Here is a 17,158-nt window from a genome sequence, read left to right as displayed (position 1 = left end):
TGATTTTTATGGAAATATATTATATATATTTATTATACAAAACTTATTCTTTTTTATGTTAGAGGAAATGACCGACTTTAGGCGATTTTACAGACTAAATATCACATTAATAATGTTCTAAATTCCTTTGAAATCATAGACATAAAAAGAACGACTGCTATTAGGTTTTCCTTATAAGTTGTAGTCATTTACATTAAATGGAATCCAAAATTCGTTTATTGAATTACTGTTTATAAAAGTCTGTAGTTAAACTATATGCTTCATTCAGTAGTAGCTGTTCATCAACGAAACATCGTACGAAACAACGGTTTCGTATTTTTAGTTTAGTAGTGTAAAATCTTAAAATTTAAAAATGATTTTATGGTATCCTGCTAGTGTTCTATTTGTGTTGTTTCATTTATCGCAAGCCGCTGCCCGAGTGCCCCATTTTAATGAATATGCCGTAGAAACAATGGTAGATAAGACTTTATACATATTTAATAAGACTTTAAAGTAAAAAGAACTAAAATACGATTAACATATTTCTTTGTATTATATGTCCATGTGTTAATATGAATATATATATTTCAGATTGTCAAAATTTTCATATAGTGATTATATTTTACACCTAGCCTAGCAGCTAGTTTTTTTGGTTGAGAAAAAGTTTTGCTTTACTTAAAATAATTGCAAACATACAGAGGAATATTAACAACTTAATTAAGTTATTTTTTACTTTATGTTCCAAGTAATATTAAAACCAGTTATTGTTTACTTTGGTCGGGTAAATATATTTAATAAAGTAGGAGAGCAATCAGGAAATTTCTTCATGACTGTAGAATATATGAAATTAGGGCTATGGTTAGTTATGATATCATTTATATAATACCTGCAAGTTTGACTGGAAGTTATGTATGTATTTATACAGTAGAAACATACAAAAATAGTATAAAAATAGAAAATAATGGTAATTGTAGATACAAAGATCATAACGGAAACTAATTTGCCATTATTGTTACAAATTCCAGACAAAACTACATAACTAAAATGCTTAAAACCCGATGAAATGAACTAATTTAAATAAATTCGATAACCAACTTGCTCTAAACAACTAAGTAAAAAGATTGGCTCATACATAATATTGATATGTAGCTCTATATATTAAGCTGCAGAATAATTTTAAAAAGTATTTAAAAGAAAAATAAATTAGTTTATGATTTTTAAAATGTATTTAGTGAAATGGCCTCGAAAAATGTTAATAACATTACTATTATCTTATTTATAAAACTTGTTTTTTTAAATAAATTTCAGTAGTTTTACCTTTGTTAAATTATACAAAATATCCAACTAATAATTTTTTTTGTAAAATTTTGTAAAATTTGAAAAATAACTTTATAAATATTGCTTTAATTTTTTGAAAGTTGCGTATGAGCGTCTGTGAGTCTGCTAATTCTATATTTCTATATTTTGTCATAACGAGCTCGCTATCCCCACCGCTATCATTGGAACTTAAGTAAAACTTGTAGTTCTGCAACCTATTTGCATTTTTTGATTGACTGAAGCTGACAATTGTCACTGTCAAATTTTAAAAGTTCATTTTGGTCAAAATTACCAGCTTAAGAAGGTCGAGAAACCTTTAAGGCTTGTAAAAGTGCTGGTATTAGGAGTAACCGTTTATTAAATGATATAACAAAATCATAAACTAATTAACAATAATAAACTAATGTCCTGAGTGATTTAAAAAAAAATGGTTAACCAAGCTGTAAAATTTCTTAGGATATCCTTTTCCAATATTCTTATTTATGAATTAACTTATTATTTCAGTTTTTTTGCACAGCACGTACAAAAAAATATCAAATATTTTCTTTAATTATTTGAATATTTTATTTTATGTCTTGATAGTGATTACTTACCTAAATGATTTTATATTATTAAATAAACGTTTTAAAAAAATAAATAAAATTGTACGTACAGACTTTTTTAATCAACCGTTCTGTAGATTACTAACCAAGGGGAAGCCGAGTGCTCCGATCAATCTATTTTATATTTTTTCCTGTGATTCGGAAGTGATTATTATATTTACTAGCACAATTTTTTTTCAGCGTTTAACGAAAAATCTGGAAAACGCAGATAGTATAAATGAACCAAATACTGAAAGCAAAACATTAAGTGGGTCTGTAGACGTTCAGTTGGAGAGAAAACCGGTCGCATTAGATTCAAAGCTATTTAATAATGTAATGATTAATTCAAAACTGAACATCGACTCAAAGGCGGAATGTAAGTATTTATTTTCATATTTCTTTTTATAAATAAATTCTACGTTTCAAACAAAATCTTTTGTGATGTAGCCTGATTTCAAGTTTATATTTTCATATAATACAACAGCATTTGGCACTATTAATAAGAAATGTTGTTATCTCTTAAAAAAATAACATAGTGAGAGCATCTGAGCTCCAATACGTAGTATGATCCTAAAGAATATAAAACCGCATCCAGACGACATGACCATTTTAATTCAAAGTCTGTTTTACTTTATCCACACGGCGTAACTTTGACTGTATCTGAATGCGGATCATTTTTGACAATTGTGAAGTTACCAAAGCAAAGCGAGGCTATTCATCTTTAGAATTCTTCAAATCTTATATCAACCCAGAGAATAATATTGAGTACCAGAAATTAGAATAGATGAAGTAAAAATAAAGCAAATTTTTCAGAGAGACAGCATGAGTCCTATGTGGTATTACATGATGCTCAACCCTCTAAGCATAATCCGGTGTAATCGTAAGCGTAAAGGGAAAGAATGAACTAAAACGAGACACATCACATAACATCTCCATTCAGGGAACATCCATAGAGATGGATCAACTTAAGATACATTTATTATATTCCCTAATGGTTTGAATATATATTATTAAGGCTTGTAGCTGTTATGCAAAAAATGGGCATAGTTATGATTCAGCACATATTAACAAATCTTTTCACCCTAAAAAAGTAAGCGTAATAAATTTTAAAGCTTGGTAATTTTACAATTATAGCCGGCAACAAAATTAAGGGATCCACTAAAAAGTATGGAACAAAATAATAATAACAGTAGAAATAATAATCATTACTACTACTTAACTGAAGACTAAGAGACTAGCAAGAATAGCTTTAAGGCTAATGTGGGTTTTATCAAAAAAAAAAAACATAATATATTGGGTGTTTTATGATCATATGAAAATATAATCCCAACCGAACTCAAAAGGTTATTTATTTACGATGCAATGGCTTTCCAATCGGGTTAAATCAATATTAAACTTATGCGAAATTAAATAAAAATAAAAATGAAAATCAAAATTACATACATATAATTATGTACTATTTAAATAACTACTAAAAAATTAAGTTATAGTAGCAATAATAAGATTCAAACCAAGAAACAGAGAATATTTCATATACACTATATTAAATAATAGATAGTATCATTACTGTGTAAGCAGTGTAAGCTCAATGTATAATGAACAAATTATAGAATAATCGTGCATTAAATCTTTTATAAAGCAGTGTTCTGTGATTTGCGTCTAATTAAGTTAGTTAACTAAATAATCTTGGATAAATTAAATGTAAATTCATTTATGCAAATATTAAGATTTATAAACTACCTTGAGATATGGTCAATTGTATATTTATTTTAAAAATTACGTATACGTTGTTACATAAAACGTGTACGAGTATTTTATATTCTAAATAAAACATTAAAAAAATAGCATGCATAAAAAAATTACGACCCGGCAAAAAGACGTATTCAGAAACATCTCAAGTTGAAAAGTCCGTATCACAGATGTATATAGCTCCGCAGTGCGAAGCTGTATACATATGTGGTCTGTATTTTTGTAATATTTATTACAAGTGACTGTAAATTATTATTTTCAGCACGTGGCAAGAAGCACAAGGTTAAAAAGGTGCTCTTACCTTTATTGACCTTCGTTGTCCTGAAAGCCATGACCGTAGTACCTTTCCTTATTGGAGCACTTGCCCTTAAAGCATGGAATGGCTTGCAATTATCACTATTTGCGTTTATCATCGCATCAGGATTAACGATTTTTCAGTTATGTCAGAAACTAGCCATGGATCAAAATGTACCAGTTATTTTGGACCATCCACCAGTTGCGAGAAGATCTTTAGATGCTGATGTTCATGGGAAAGCATATGCTGCTTATTTGCAATAATGTTATGTATATACTAAATAAAATAAAATAATTATAATAAAGTGTTTTAATTTATATGTTTTGGGACCAAAAGAAAATACTGAGTAATTAAAAACAACTATTTTATTATATATTTAAGTTGTTTATCTGACAAAGCTATCAATCTTATCATATATATATATATATGTTCTTTGTATATTGGACGGTGTGTCGAAGATGGCTTTTAATTTTTTTAACTAAAATTACTAGGGCTTAGAGAATAATTAAAATAAATAAGGTTAAGGTCTACCTTACCCAGTTTATAGGTGTTATGTTGTATAGCGATATGTTTTATACAACTTTTTTAATATTTCATTAAAAAATATATTTTTTTAAGTTAGGTCTAAATATTTGAGTTAGTACAGCTTAATTTTATTGTATTATAAGTAAAGAATCTTTAAGCGTTAAAATCCGATGAGGTCTCTTAGTTCAAAACCGAACGATTCGAACAAAAAGGAAATATGTTTTTAGAGGCACCAGAAATAAGAGACAATTATACTTTTTTTATTTTCTCACAATTAAGCTGTATAAATATGTTAAAAATATTACCATATTTTCGTAGTCCGAATTAAATGAATGAAAAAAACATTTATAATCTTCATTCAAACAAAAAATAGTATCGGTCCAATGACAGCCTGAGAAATATCTGCATATTTGACTTTCTCCCTGCTTTGCTGAGAAATTTCATAAATTTACCACGTCAATATGCTAACTTTGCCTCTGGTTACTCTAAGTTAGTTAGTGTCATTTAAAAAATATTGTTTCCGTAAATTTGTTCCAAGATTCGTACATTGAGAATTATTTACGGAGAAGAGAAGTTAATGTATATTAATTATATTCCTCCTATATAAGGAGGATTCAAAAAGATTTACCAAAATCATTATTTTCGCAAGATAACTCAGATTATGAGGAAAATTATAGTCATAGAACCTCCACTCATCATCCACTCGCAAATAATTTATAAATGTTATAATAGGGCTAGTAATTGTAAATTCATGTATGCTAATCCATATATTTCTTCTCTACTTTATAACTCCCATTTAGAACCCCCGAAGATGAACACCTTTATGTTTGAAATATGTAGGGCTATAAAGTATATGTATATTAAATAGGAATTATTCACAAGTAACAATTTAGGTTCTAAAAAGGTTATAAATAACTCCTAGAACCTGTTTAAGAAAAATTATTGATTATGCCATTAAGCATAAACAACGTTATTTATTAGCCCGCATAACCTCCTGTAGTAAAAAAAGGCCCAGCCCTAAAGAGGTTGTCGTTGCCAATCGGCCCTGGCCAATTTGAAACCAGATCGCATATCACAGAACCTATATAGCTAATAGAAATAACCTTTATCGAACCTGAAGATGCCTAAAAGTAACCTGTGTAGAACCTGAAAGCTTTTATGCCTACCTGTTTACAACCCTTTAGCAAAGTCCTTTTAGACTTTTAGGTGGTTATATAGTTTGGCCTGTTCGCCGGCTTTTGGCATTTCAGATACATATTGAAGTATTAAAATTTTTTTATTTAGTTTTAAATATGGTATTTCAGAGATACCAAAGTATAAAAATCTGACCTTTTAGTTTTAAATATGATACAGCCAGGGTAAAAATAAGACAACGCCAAAATAAAAAGCAATGGCGACATTTTCAGTAAGTATGACTTTATTTTAGAAAAAAATATATTATACTGGAATAGATGACCGATTTTCATTGCGCACACCAGTTTCTCGAAAAAGTCCTTGAAAAGTTGATTCTTGATTATCTTTGATATCTTACAAATTAAACATTATTCAGTGCCAATAAAAAAACAAAAAATTAATATATTTTTATTTCTGAGATGCTTCAGTGATAATATGTACTTAAATGCTCCAGTGTCTTTATATATTATCTAAATTATTTACATATTACATTATTTTTGCCTGTATTTGAATAGCTTATAAAAATGGAAGAATTACATTTTTTCTTCAAAATGGACGCCTAGCAGGGTATGCTTTTAAGCTGCTATAATAACTTAAGTAAGTATCAAAAGCTATGTCGTAGGACAAAAGGCTTAAATAAATGCCAGTGGGTTTTAAAAAAAGCTAAAACAGGGTTAACTAGCATCTTCCAGGACTTATAGGCCACTTTTAATAACCAATTAGCTGGTAAAGTCTGGGCGAATTTCAATAAATGGCTTTTAGCCATTTAGTAGAATCTATTGGCATTATTTATTACTACGCAGGATTTCTTGAGTCTTCTTTATTGCAATTCAGTTTGCGTTTGGTTTTGGTGGTTCCAGTTACTGTGAAAATAAAAGTGTTTTTTTATCGTTCAAATTGCATACAGGGCTGTATTTAGGTACATAAAAAGGTAAGTTTATTTTAGTTCATATAATAAAGGTAGGCAAAGCGATTTTGATAAAGATAAATACAGATTGTTGCAAGTTTAGAGGTTATGAGTACCAAATCATTTTTTCTCTTAACACACCCATGCAATATTTCAATTCAATGTATATTAGCACCACAAAAAAATTGCAGAAATATAATGATTGTAAGATTGTATGTATTTCCAATAAATTAATACGATGTGAATCCCCGAAAATGTCAGATGTTATTTGCTGCTAACAATCGACGACAACCAACCTAATGCGAGGCGATCCGGTGTTGCCATGTCTTGTTGCTAAACCTCTGTATTTTTTTTTTTAATTTTTAAAAGATCTTTAATGGCAACGTGTCTAATGTTATACTTCAGTGCCCAATCTTTTAAATCTTGACTAAAATTAAATTTCTTAAAGTCATCAATTTCATCATCTTCATTCCAATCCATTGATGAACTTGGTTGTTCTGAAGCCAGTTTTTCTGTTAAGCCACTGGTACTGGCATCGTGAATATCTGATTCTAGAGGATCAGGTTCAATGCCAAGACCGCTATCAGTTAAATTACGAGAATTATCTTCTTCCGGTGTATCTATTGCAAACTAATTTTTTTTTACGTTATAATCTACCAAAATTGTCAATATTTGTCATATTTACCTGACCAGTTGTAATTCGTCGGAAATTTCGCTTCACTTTTCTTTTAAAATTACCACTTCTTACAATTTTGTGCCAAGACATCCCTGTATTCTAAGAATAAATGACGTAGGATTTAATAGTCGCGACCGTCCGCTAACTGTGTTTTATTGTGACTAGTTGGTTAAACCTTATCTCATAAAGTTATCTTATTATCCATATGACTTTTAGTAAGTCCTTTAGGTGTTAAAAAATGCTATATTTTCCGGAATAGGCCGTATAAAGTGCCAAATAGTTAGGCAATTGATTCAAGACCATATGGTTCTGAATAGGTAATTTTAATGCTAAAATCGTTCTATATTGGAATTTTGAATGCCCAATTAATGCTGAAATATAACCTCTCCAAAACCTTATTATCTTAAAACCATCAAGCCCTCGTTTATGGCCATAACAACGTTATTGTTGACACTTGACTAGAACTAATTAGATTTTTAAGGTTCCTAGTTCCTATTAGCACAAAATTTAACCTAAATAGTTCCACCAAGCAAGCCAATGACTATTGCAGAACCTTGGTACGGCTAAAAGGCAACTTTAAAAACCAACTGCTTGAGAAAATGTTACTTGGGTTGTGTATTTCAATTACAAAAGCAACCTTAGCAACAATTGGGGGCTTGGGATGATTTTGAGTGAGACTCACGCATCTCCCGAAATTGATTTATGGGTTTATATATTGATAAATTAATAATAATGTGTACACGATTAAGCGGTCGACTATTAATTTAATAGAACAGAGCGAGTAATGGGTTTAGTTATGGTAGAAAATTAGTTTTAATTTTATAGAGTTAAAATAAATCTAATTATTATATTATATTAGTCAATATTCATGCCAGTTACCATGTTATGTAGGTCGAACTAAAATAGAAATATGAATGAACATTATCTTATAACTAAACAATTGGGATTCACTGGACTAAATTTAATAAAGTAGAAAACTAGTAAATAGTTAATTTCGTGAAACGAACTCGTTTTATTTCACAACCCTCTAAACGTCAGTTCAGTCAATCACATGGTGATCCTGCAACTAACGGATTTTTTCAGTGGACGACAGACTAATACGGCACTTTTGCCGTATTAGTCTGTCGTAGCGGCTGTCTGTAGCGACTGGCCGAAAATGCCAAATTTAGGTTAAAGCAAACAACGCGCTTTTAATTTTAGATTAAAAAACTTTTTTTTTCTAATTCTATACATCCTTCCACTATAAATCTTTTTTACAGTTACTTTTACCATTACAAGAAACTGCATGAAGGTTCCAGTTGATTCTAATCCTAAGTAAGCGAATTATTCCGTTTTTATTTTTATAAAAGTAATTTATTCATACTATTTAATCGATAATGCGATTATCCGATTATCCGTTTTATCATTTTTTGATTATTTTTAATTTTTGCTTTTGAATTTTATCGCCAAATATAATAAAAACCATTTAACAAAATGCCTCCGAAAGAAGCTCGTATGGTAGCAACCGCTAAAATAGAGAACGAGGAAGTAGAAATTAGAGCCAATAAACTTTCAGAGATATTTTCAATAATTTTTGAATATAAAGGTGATCAAATCTCCTTAAATACTTTAAGTATAGTTCGGGCGATTCTGTAAATAATATGGCTATACATAATTTTGTAATAAGCAATACTTTTCAGAGGAAAATATTCACGATACTGTGATCCCTGAAAGCGATCCAAAAAACCAAAATTTTCTGACAGTCGCAGATCAAGACCACCCTGGAAGAGAACCTATTGTACATCCAAAATGCTATTTAAATATTAAACCTATATGACCTAAACATCACACAACAAAGCTTTCTTTGACTGAAACTATTTCCATTTAGGACATAACTCATATACAGATTAGAACTTATACATAGAGTTTGATAAAATGTTACGTCTTGATTTTCTAGAGTATTATTAATACACAATTGATGTAAATTCGAAACAACTTTTTACAAATTTTCAAACAAAATCTTTGTACAAGGCTTTTTCCAATACCTTTAAGCTCATGAATAATCTACCGCTAAACCTGCAAATGCCAGTTTAAATGTTGTACCCACCGGAATACACACTCATTTAATACAGATACTGTCTGGACAAGAAAAAGAAAAAGTATAGGTTTCTCATGTCCAACTACGTCAATAAAAAAGTTGATTTCCTACATCAATGAAATCATCATAATAATTGAACGTTACTCAGAAGAACAAGAAAAGAGACGATAACAGAAATTTCCTTGAAATTTAAAGATATTTTCTACCTTTAGAATAAACATTTGCCAACGAAGTTAAACATTTAATTGAAACCAATATCACAGTCCTACTTTTATCAAATCTTTTTATCAAGAATTGTTAAGGAAATTTGAGGAAACATGATCTGTTTGGAATAAAAAGTGTATGTACTGAGGAAAGGGTTGTTGATTCAACATTATCTATTCCCAAAATCGCAGAGTTAACTAATAGTTTAACAGGCTCTGTATCCAAAATTTAAGAAAAAAAAAGTTTTTTCCCTATAAAATAAAAATCCTTAAACAACAAAGAGACGATTTTTATAAGAGAATTGAATTTGGCGAACTGACGAGCCAACAAATTAACGAGGACCCTCAGTAGTACAGAAATCTGCTTCAGTGACAAGTCAACTCTTTTTCTAATTAGACTGGTCAGTTTACATAACTATGGATACCGGGATAATAAAAATCCTATCCTGAAAAAATTAACATATGGGCAGAAATTTATAGTAATGAAATTGTCAGGGCATTTTTTATCGAAGAAAATTTAACTGGACAAATTTATTTAGACCTACTCGAAAATATAATATATCCGTCAATCGTCCAATCTTTGTAAAACCAAGTAGTGATGGGCTACTAAACGAAAATAATTTGTATTTCCAACAAAATGGAACTTCACCGCACTACGCTTTGATAGTTCCAGAATGGCTTAATGACCAGTTTCCAGAGATGTGGATTGGCAGGCGTGGTGCAATTGAATGGCCGGTCGGCACGGTCGTTAGACTCAACATTTTTTATAAAACCCCACCCGAAAATATTAATGATTTAAAGGATTAAATTACTCGCGAATATAGAGATATTAGCGGGCAAACACTTACTGATGACGAATTTCAAATCAGAATTTAGTATTGTCTCGCGATTGATGGAGCACATTTTGAGCACTAATTAAATAAAAAATTCTGTTTACTGATTAAATTGTCCTATGAATGGAACCTTTGGTGTGACGAATTGATTAAATTGTTTATTTTTTAAACGCCTGTTTACATCCTTAGGGTTTATAAGTCTTTAAACTTGAATTTTTAATACACCGTTAGGTGGTAGAATATATGCCCTTTAAAAATGATGTATCACACTATAGGATAGCCATTTAACATACCAAAATATAACGTCAATAAAATATTTATTATACAGGATCAAGACATCGTCCAGGATCGCGAATGTAAATATTATCCTGCAACATTAACTTTATTGTACAATACAAACTGATCATCCTTCCAGTTGTCATTTACATCTTGTTGAAATCTAGATTTATAAGACAACTAATGCTTACCTGCGCAACTATGCTTACAATGAGTATCACTTCACCAAATGACTTCTTACAAGTTACGAGAATACACAATCGCAATTTTTTAAATTTAGACTTAGCGGCATACTTCTCAGAAGAAGACTTGCTGTTCACCTCTGGGTCTCTCAGATAAACAACAGAAAATTAGAAAATATGTTGAAATACAAAATCATTCATGTGTATATTGTTTTGCAATAAAAGTAGTATCAGCAGTTCCAGAATTTGAACATTTAGTATTTCCGCTGACTGGCAGACCAATGGCCTGATCTTGCACCATGTAAATCCCTGAGGAAGTTCTACTATTGTTACTACTAAGAAAATTTTAACGTTTTCGGCCGAAGTAATGAAGTAAAAAAATGGGATCAAATAACAATGCCTCAATAGCATTTTTAGGAAAACAGAATTGCTACTACCCAAATCATCGTCTCTCGGCTGTGTGATTCTTTATCATTTCACATGTAATATTTGAACTAATTTTAAACACCGTTTAATGCTTTAAAGGGATACAAACGGTATTTTGTATGGGGAATGTAAAATAAATTTAATACCCGAATGAATTTTGAGATGCCTACCTTAAATCATTATATTAACATATCCAAAATAATAAGGATATTATAAAGCATTACAGAAACAGGTAAAAATAAAACATATTTAACTTAAAGCAAAATTTATTAAGCAGAAAATAAATTACATAATTTAAGAAAAAATTAAGTCTTATTTTCAGGAACATACCCGTTATAGGCCACTTGTTGGGCATTATCATCCGACCTATGGTAGTGGTGGTCCCATGGATCAAAGTGATGCTGGTCAGGATGATCGTGGTATAAATCATGATGAAGATCATAATGAATTTCTTGGGGATGATTGTGAGAATCATGATGGTGTACATGATGATCGTCATGGTATATATGAGGAACATGTACATCATGTACAGCCTCGTGGATTACATGTGGAGTTACTGGAGAACTAGGGGAAATCTAAAAGCAAATTTAGTTAATATAGCTTATATCTCTAAAATTGTAAATAATTTTTTTTTCCTAATGTGCTTTCTTCCGTCTAAAGTCCGATATACCTATTTTTAAGATGGGGATTTAGGTAGCAATTTAACGGAGCTTCTTGTTTTAATGCATTAGCATAATCAACGATCGTCTATTATTAAAATTTTAAATTACATATTTATAATTACCAATTTAGAATTTCGCTCGAAATATATCATTTGAATTCCGTCAAATATCATGAATAGATATTATATCTTTTCTTCTACTTTTTTTTAAGATCTGATTTTAAAATAATTATGGATTCTTCAGGAAACGTTATTAGAATATCGTCTTTTATGCCTCGGCCATAATTTCCTCTTTCAGATTTCCTGGTATTGATTTAACTCTTCTTGTTTTTGATCTTCCTATATTTCTCCCTATTTTATGTTTAATATGATATTTTCTCTCTAATATTTTCTTGTTAAAAGCTCAGTCTTCTTCTACTTATGTATCGTTTCTTTTTTAATGAATTTATATAAACGGTTATTCTCCTAAACTTCTAATTATAATTCTAAAATCAACTTTAGCAATTCCGTCAATCTTTACATCAGTTAAAAATACTACCAGGCATATTACTTTTTATTTTAAAAAAGAACATAATTTTTTCGTATTTAAATATATAAAACTTTTTATTTCATTCCTGATTTTAGTATATTTGATTTATTTTAAAATTGTGCATCAGTAACTCAACATAAATTAAGGAAGTGAAAAACTTACCTTTGAACAAAGTTTCCATACGGCTAATACAATGGAAGTAACAAAAGAAATAAATGAAAGTTGTAATGCATTCCAAGTTTTAATACCCAAGATCCCGACTGCGAGTGGTATTAGAGTTATGGCCTTTAGAAGTAATAAAACCGCAATAGGAGCCAAAACTTTTTTAATTTTTGACTTTTTTCGAGCTGAAAAATAAAAGATTACAATAACATCTTATAGAATATGGCGTATTTCAAATATTTTTGTGCTTTAGTTAAGTGTAGTTTAGGCTGGTATTAAAGTTTGGAGAGAAGGTATGCTTTGACGGTTTACCTTAGTTGCCAATTTTAGCAGTGTATTTTTGGCTTTTATATTGTAACTTATGACTAATATTATTAGCTTTAAAAAAATATATTGTTTGTTTAGTATCTTGTTTCAATAATATTAACACATTACAACTGAGACTTTCAATATTATGAAAAGGGTTTTACCAAAAATTTACTGGAAGAATTTGCAAATCTTATAAATTTTATAGAGTATATTCAAAATAAATAACATTTCACGATTATTTAGAAATAGAGTATATTAATTATTGTTTCTCAAAAATAAAGGAAAAGTAGCTTTTGCGCTATTCCATTCTAGAGATGTACAATTTTTTACCTAAAGTACTTAAAAGAAATGCGTACAGAACTTATGACGCCGGAATTGGTACCGATCTTTCGATATTTGCAATTTACAGAAGCTAGTCTCTAAGATTGTATGAGTTCTAAATCAAATCACTTCGGTATCTTGTGACTGGAGAGCAAGTTTTATTTTACATGTGAATAATGTCATGCCATATCATGCCATAATGCTATATGTCCATCGACCCAGTAAAATATGGAAAGTCGGAATGAGGCAGATTGCTCTTAAATATAAATATCCCAAAAGATAAAAATTTAAATAATATAATATAAGTTTGTTTTTTTTAAACAATCGTATTCGTCCAGCAAAACAAAAATTGTACAATGACTTTTTAAATAGTTGCTCCAATTATCCTTTTGTGAATAAAATTTAAAATTCTATATATTCCTGTGAAAAGCAGATTTCATATTAATAAGCAACAATACCTTCAACATCCTTTACAGAACCAAGTTGGATCTTTAGGTCTATTTCTTCATTATCCATATGTCTTCCACTGAAAGTAAGAGTGGATCCAAATGGAGCATCAACTGTTATATCATTAGATTTAAAGAAGTTTTCAATTGTATTTTCAAAAGATGGATTTAAGCTTTTAGATATTCGATTTTTTGATATTTCTGTTATTTTGACGGGTCCTCCTATCTGAAAAAAAAACATTTATTTTAGATACTGGCTAAATTAAGAAGATTGTTATAAGTTATTTTTTTAATTATGAAATAATAAATATATTTAATGTTTAAAGCTTTTCCTCTTAGAGCATCTATCTATAAATGTATTCTATTTTAATGTAATCACATTAGATAACATTTCAAAATAAAAAAACAATAAATCGTATACCGAGAAAAATATAGTTCAATTTTAGGTTCAAACCACTGTAAAAAATAAAATATATAAAAACAGCAATCTAGTAATAATTACCAACATCATATATCCTAATATAATAAAATTGTATAAGCCAGTTGCGAAACCTTATCTATTTCACTTTAAACATGTAGCATTTAATAGTCTGGCTTCTTGCTATTACTAAAATCAAGCTGAATAATCTCTATAATTAAATAACAAATTGTCTAAAATGATATTTGTGGACAATAATAATGCGTAGTTATTAGTGATCCCACTTAAACATATATCAATCAATCAATCAAATATGCTTTATTGTCAAAAAATTTAAAAAAAATTATAGACAAAGCTATACATAAAAAGCAAAACACACAAATATAGAAATCAAAATACAAGTACTAAATAAATATATACAAAACTGGGTACAAAAGACATAAATTTACCTGGTCAAATTTCTTATACTAAATGTAAGAAAATAGGAAAGTAAATAAAAATAGTAACAAGAAATTAAAATAAAAAAAAGTAAAAAAAGTAACAAAAACAGTCAAATACATTAATACAATGTTTAAAAAGTCATAAAAAATTTAATAATTAGCCAGTGCGTGCATGATACTCAAAAATTAACATTAAAAAAACTTATATCTAATTAGAATATGACTAATATAATAAGATATGATTATTAAAAAAATAATACCTTGTAGTAAAATTAAAGTAAAAAAGAAATTCTAAAATCCTATCAGGAAAAATAATGATGCAAAAATGATAATTGAATTCGGGATCTAACAATCTAACAATGTTCAAAAAAAGTTTAAGCAAATCTAAAGGGCAAACATACAGCTGATTTTCCTGTAAATTTTAAGTAAGATAGAACCTGATAAATTTATTTTTGAATACTTCTGTTTTTTATCCAGTGTAAAAACCCAAAAAACCGATTTTTTTTTAAATTTTTATTCCAGTAAATAATATTAGCTAATTATTTATTAATCGCGTGCTTCGCTTTTTTTTAAAGATTGAGTTACTTAATACATGTTGTTTTTAAATCTTAGAAGAAAAAACGAATATTGTAAAATTCTATTATTTCTAACTATTATTATTTTTATAGTCAGTTTAAATAATTAAAATAATATTGTATTTTTTTATACTAAAGTAATTAAATTAAGCATTAAGAACTAATAAAGTAAGGCACGATTAAATAATAAAAATCATTAATGTAGCGATTAATCAACTTACTTGCAGCAACTCTTTTATTTCACTATAGCTTATAATTTCTCCAAGCCCGGAGTTTAAACAAATGGTGAAAATTACCACCAACACTGTTAATCTATCCATTTTTTGTTATTGTAAAAGAATGAATGATTTCGAAAAACGTAAATCTAATTATTTATATTTATCGCTGTCCTATTACGGAGTGGTGGTACCTTTTAAAAATAGAGAGTTTCGTTTTCAATTCAAATGTGGATTCTACCGTCTTGGAATAATAAGTTGGTAGCGCGCTGGCAGTCGTATTTTAAGAATTAGATTTATGGGTTAGTAATTTATATGTAAAGCATGTTACCAAATTAAACTAATAAGAGAATCTGTAAATGTAAAAATTCGTGAATACTTTTTTTTGGTGCCACTAGCACATAATTTTTTTTTAATAGTGTTTAATGTTGTTAATTGTGTTTAATATAAATTCATTTACAGCAATTATTAAAAACACTTAATAGCTGGCATATTTCAAATATTTGAAAAGAAATATTAAAAATATTATATTGATTGCTGCTTTTGTTGAAGTGAAGGTAAAATGTGAAAAATAAATACATAATTTCAGTAGCCTTGAAACTTTATTCTTGTTATTTACAAATTTTATTATAAAGAATAATTAAAATATAAAAATAATTGAAAAGTTTTCTATATCTTCAATTTTAATAATATAAAAAAGTTAGGAAGGATAACAAAAAGAAGAAACGAGTTCAGAGGTCAATAGATAAAACCTTAGCTCCTGAGTATATAAAAAAACCTATTATACCTAAAGTAAATTATTATATTGTAGAGTTTTTACCGTACGTTAAGGTATGAATCAAAATACTTGCACATAAATAGTCAACTAATTTATTTTACGTACGCACTAAACACTATCTAGAGACTTAAGAGTGCCAGAAATATTTTTTTACACTCTATTTATTTACTATTATTTATGTCGGCTTCAAAGCCGCGCTAATTTTCAGACTCGAACTTAAACTCCTGGCGGCGACAGCTTCTTATACAGTGTGTCCCATAAAATGTGGAAAACTTCTTGAATTCAGGTAGAAAATGAAAATATAATATGGAGCTTTCCTATAAAAAAATTTCCTATAGGCTTTCCCTACGAAGATACGGTCCCTTAAAGACGCCGGTGGAAATTGGTATTTTTCTTGAATAACATTTGAAGTACTTGGTATAATTTAATAAAAATTTTACGTGATCGACACTACTAAGGACTTCTTAAAACGGGGTCCTTAAAACACATTTACCTTGTTAATTTTACCAGGGTCGGACTACGCTGTATATTATAATGCTTAAATGTTTAGTATGATAAAGAGTCTGAAATAATAAATATGGAAAGCTTGAATCTTAAACTAGAAAAAAGCACTCTTGTTCATTATCGATAAAATGAAAAAAAAACCTTTTTGGAGAAAAAAAAATTAAGGAATCACTTGTTTATTGTATGGTACATAATAAACAAATACCTATCTTTTAAAAGTTATTGAGTTATAACTTACAAACGCATTGAGCCTTTATTTCGATAATAATTTATTGATTTTTTGATTTCCTGGTGAATTTAATTTGAATTAAGTCAAAATATGGATTTTTTGAGTATGCAGATATAGGCATCCTATGTATAATCTTACTTCTTGCAATGCATTGGAAACAAACGGGTTGTATAAAGAAACATTTCCTAATCGCAGTACTCCAAATCAAAGGACATTTCAACGAATTGGCCAACGTCTAAGGGAAACTGACTGGCAGGCGATTCCATTCAGTAAGGTGATTTTATAGATTTTCTTTATTGTAACTTTAGGAAGTTGTGAGACAAGAGTACTGATGCTGGTCAGAAAAGAACAATACATACGTTACAATAAACC

The 17,158-nt window shown here is 28.9% G+C and overlaps 2 protein-coding genes across 2 annotated transcripts; one reads left to right on the top strand and one right to left on the bottom strand.

Annotated features, from left to right (window-relative positions):
* Positions 1–246: 246 nt before the first annotated feature.
* LOC126746214 (uncharacterized) lies at positions 247–4,225 on the top strand. The gene is made up of 3 exons (XM_050454369.1): positions 247–454; positions 2,079–2,253; positions 3,889–4,225. The coding sequence occupies exons 1-3, from the start codon at positions 353–355 to the stop codon at positions 4,182–4,184; spliced, it is 573 nt and encodes a 190-aa protein (XP_050310326.1). The 5' UTR covers positions 247–352; the 3' UTR covers positions 4,185–4,225.
* A 7,222-nt stretch (positions 4,226–11,447) lies between these two features.
* LOC126746233 (uncharacterized) lies at positions 11,448–15,428 on the bottom strand. Its single transcript, XM_050454387.1, has 4 exons — positions 15,282–15,428; positions 13,640–13,853; positions 12,552–12,736; positions 11,448–11,774 (listed from the first exon to the last, which is right to left on the bottom strand). The coding sequence occupies exons 1-4, from the start codon at positions 15,378–15,380 to the stop codon at positions 11,505–11,507; spliced, it is 768 nt and encodes a 255-aa protein (XP_050310344.1). The 5' UTR covers positions 15,381–15,428; the 3' UTR covers positions 11,448–11,504.
* Between the last annotated feature and the right edge of the window lie 1,730 nt (positions 15,429–17,158).

The sequence above is a fragment of the Anthonomus grandis genome, chromosome 17 (assembly GCF_022605725.1).
Source record: "Anthonomus grandis grandis chromosome 17, icAntGran1.3, whole genome shotgun sequence".
Classification (NCBI taxonomy): domain Eukaryota; kingdom Metazoa; phylum Arthropoda; class Insecta; order Coleoptera; family Curculionidae; genus Anthonomus; species Anthonomus grandis.
This window is presented reverse-complemented; position numbering and strand designations above follow the sequence as displayed.

What these genes read in the sequence shown, in the direction of transcription:
- LOC126746214 (XM_050454369.1), top strand. Translation starts at nt 353, where the DNA reads ATGATTTTATGGTATCCTGCTAGTGTTCTATTTGTGTTGTTTCATTTA. An exon ending in AATATGCCGTAGAAACAATG is followed by an intron (nt 455 to 2,078) that starts GTAGATAAGACT and finishes ATTTTTTTTCAG; the next exon opens with CGTTTAACGAAAAATCTGGA. An exon ending in CATCGACTCAAAGGCGGAAT is followed by an intron (nt 2,254 to 3,888) that starts GTAAGTATTTAT and finishes TATTATTTTCAG; the next exon opens with CACGTGGCAAGAAGCACAAG.
- LOC126746233 (XM_050454387.1), bottom strand. Translation starts at nt 15,380, where the DNA reads ATGGATAGATTAACAGTGTTGGTGGTAATTTTCACCATTTGTTTAAAC. An exon ending in AAATAAAAGAGTTGCTGCAA is followed by an intron (nt 13,854 to 15,281) that starts GTAAGTTGATTA and finishes TTTTTTTTTCAG; the next exon opens with ATAGGAGGACCCGTCAAAAT. An exon ending in TTCTGTAAAGGATGTTGAAG is followed by an intron (nt 12,737 to 13,639) that starts GTATTGTTGCTT and finishes TTTATTTTTCAG; the next exon opens with CTCGAAAAAAGTCAAAAATT.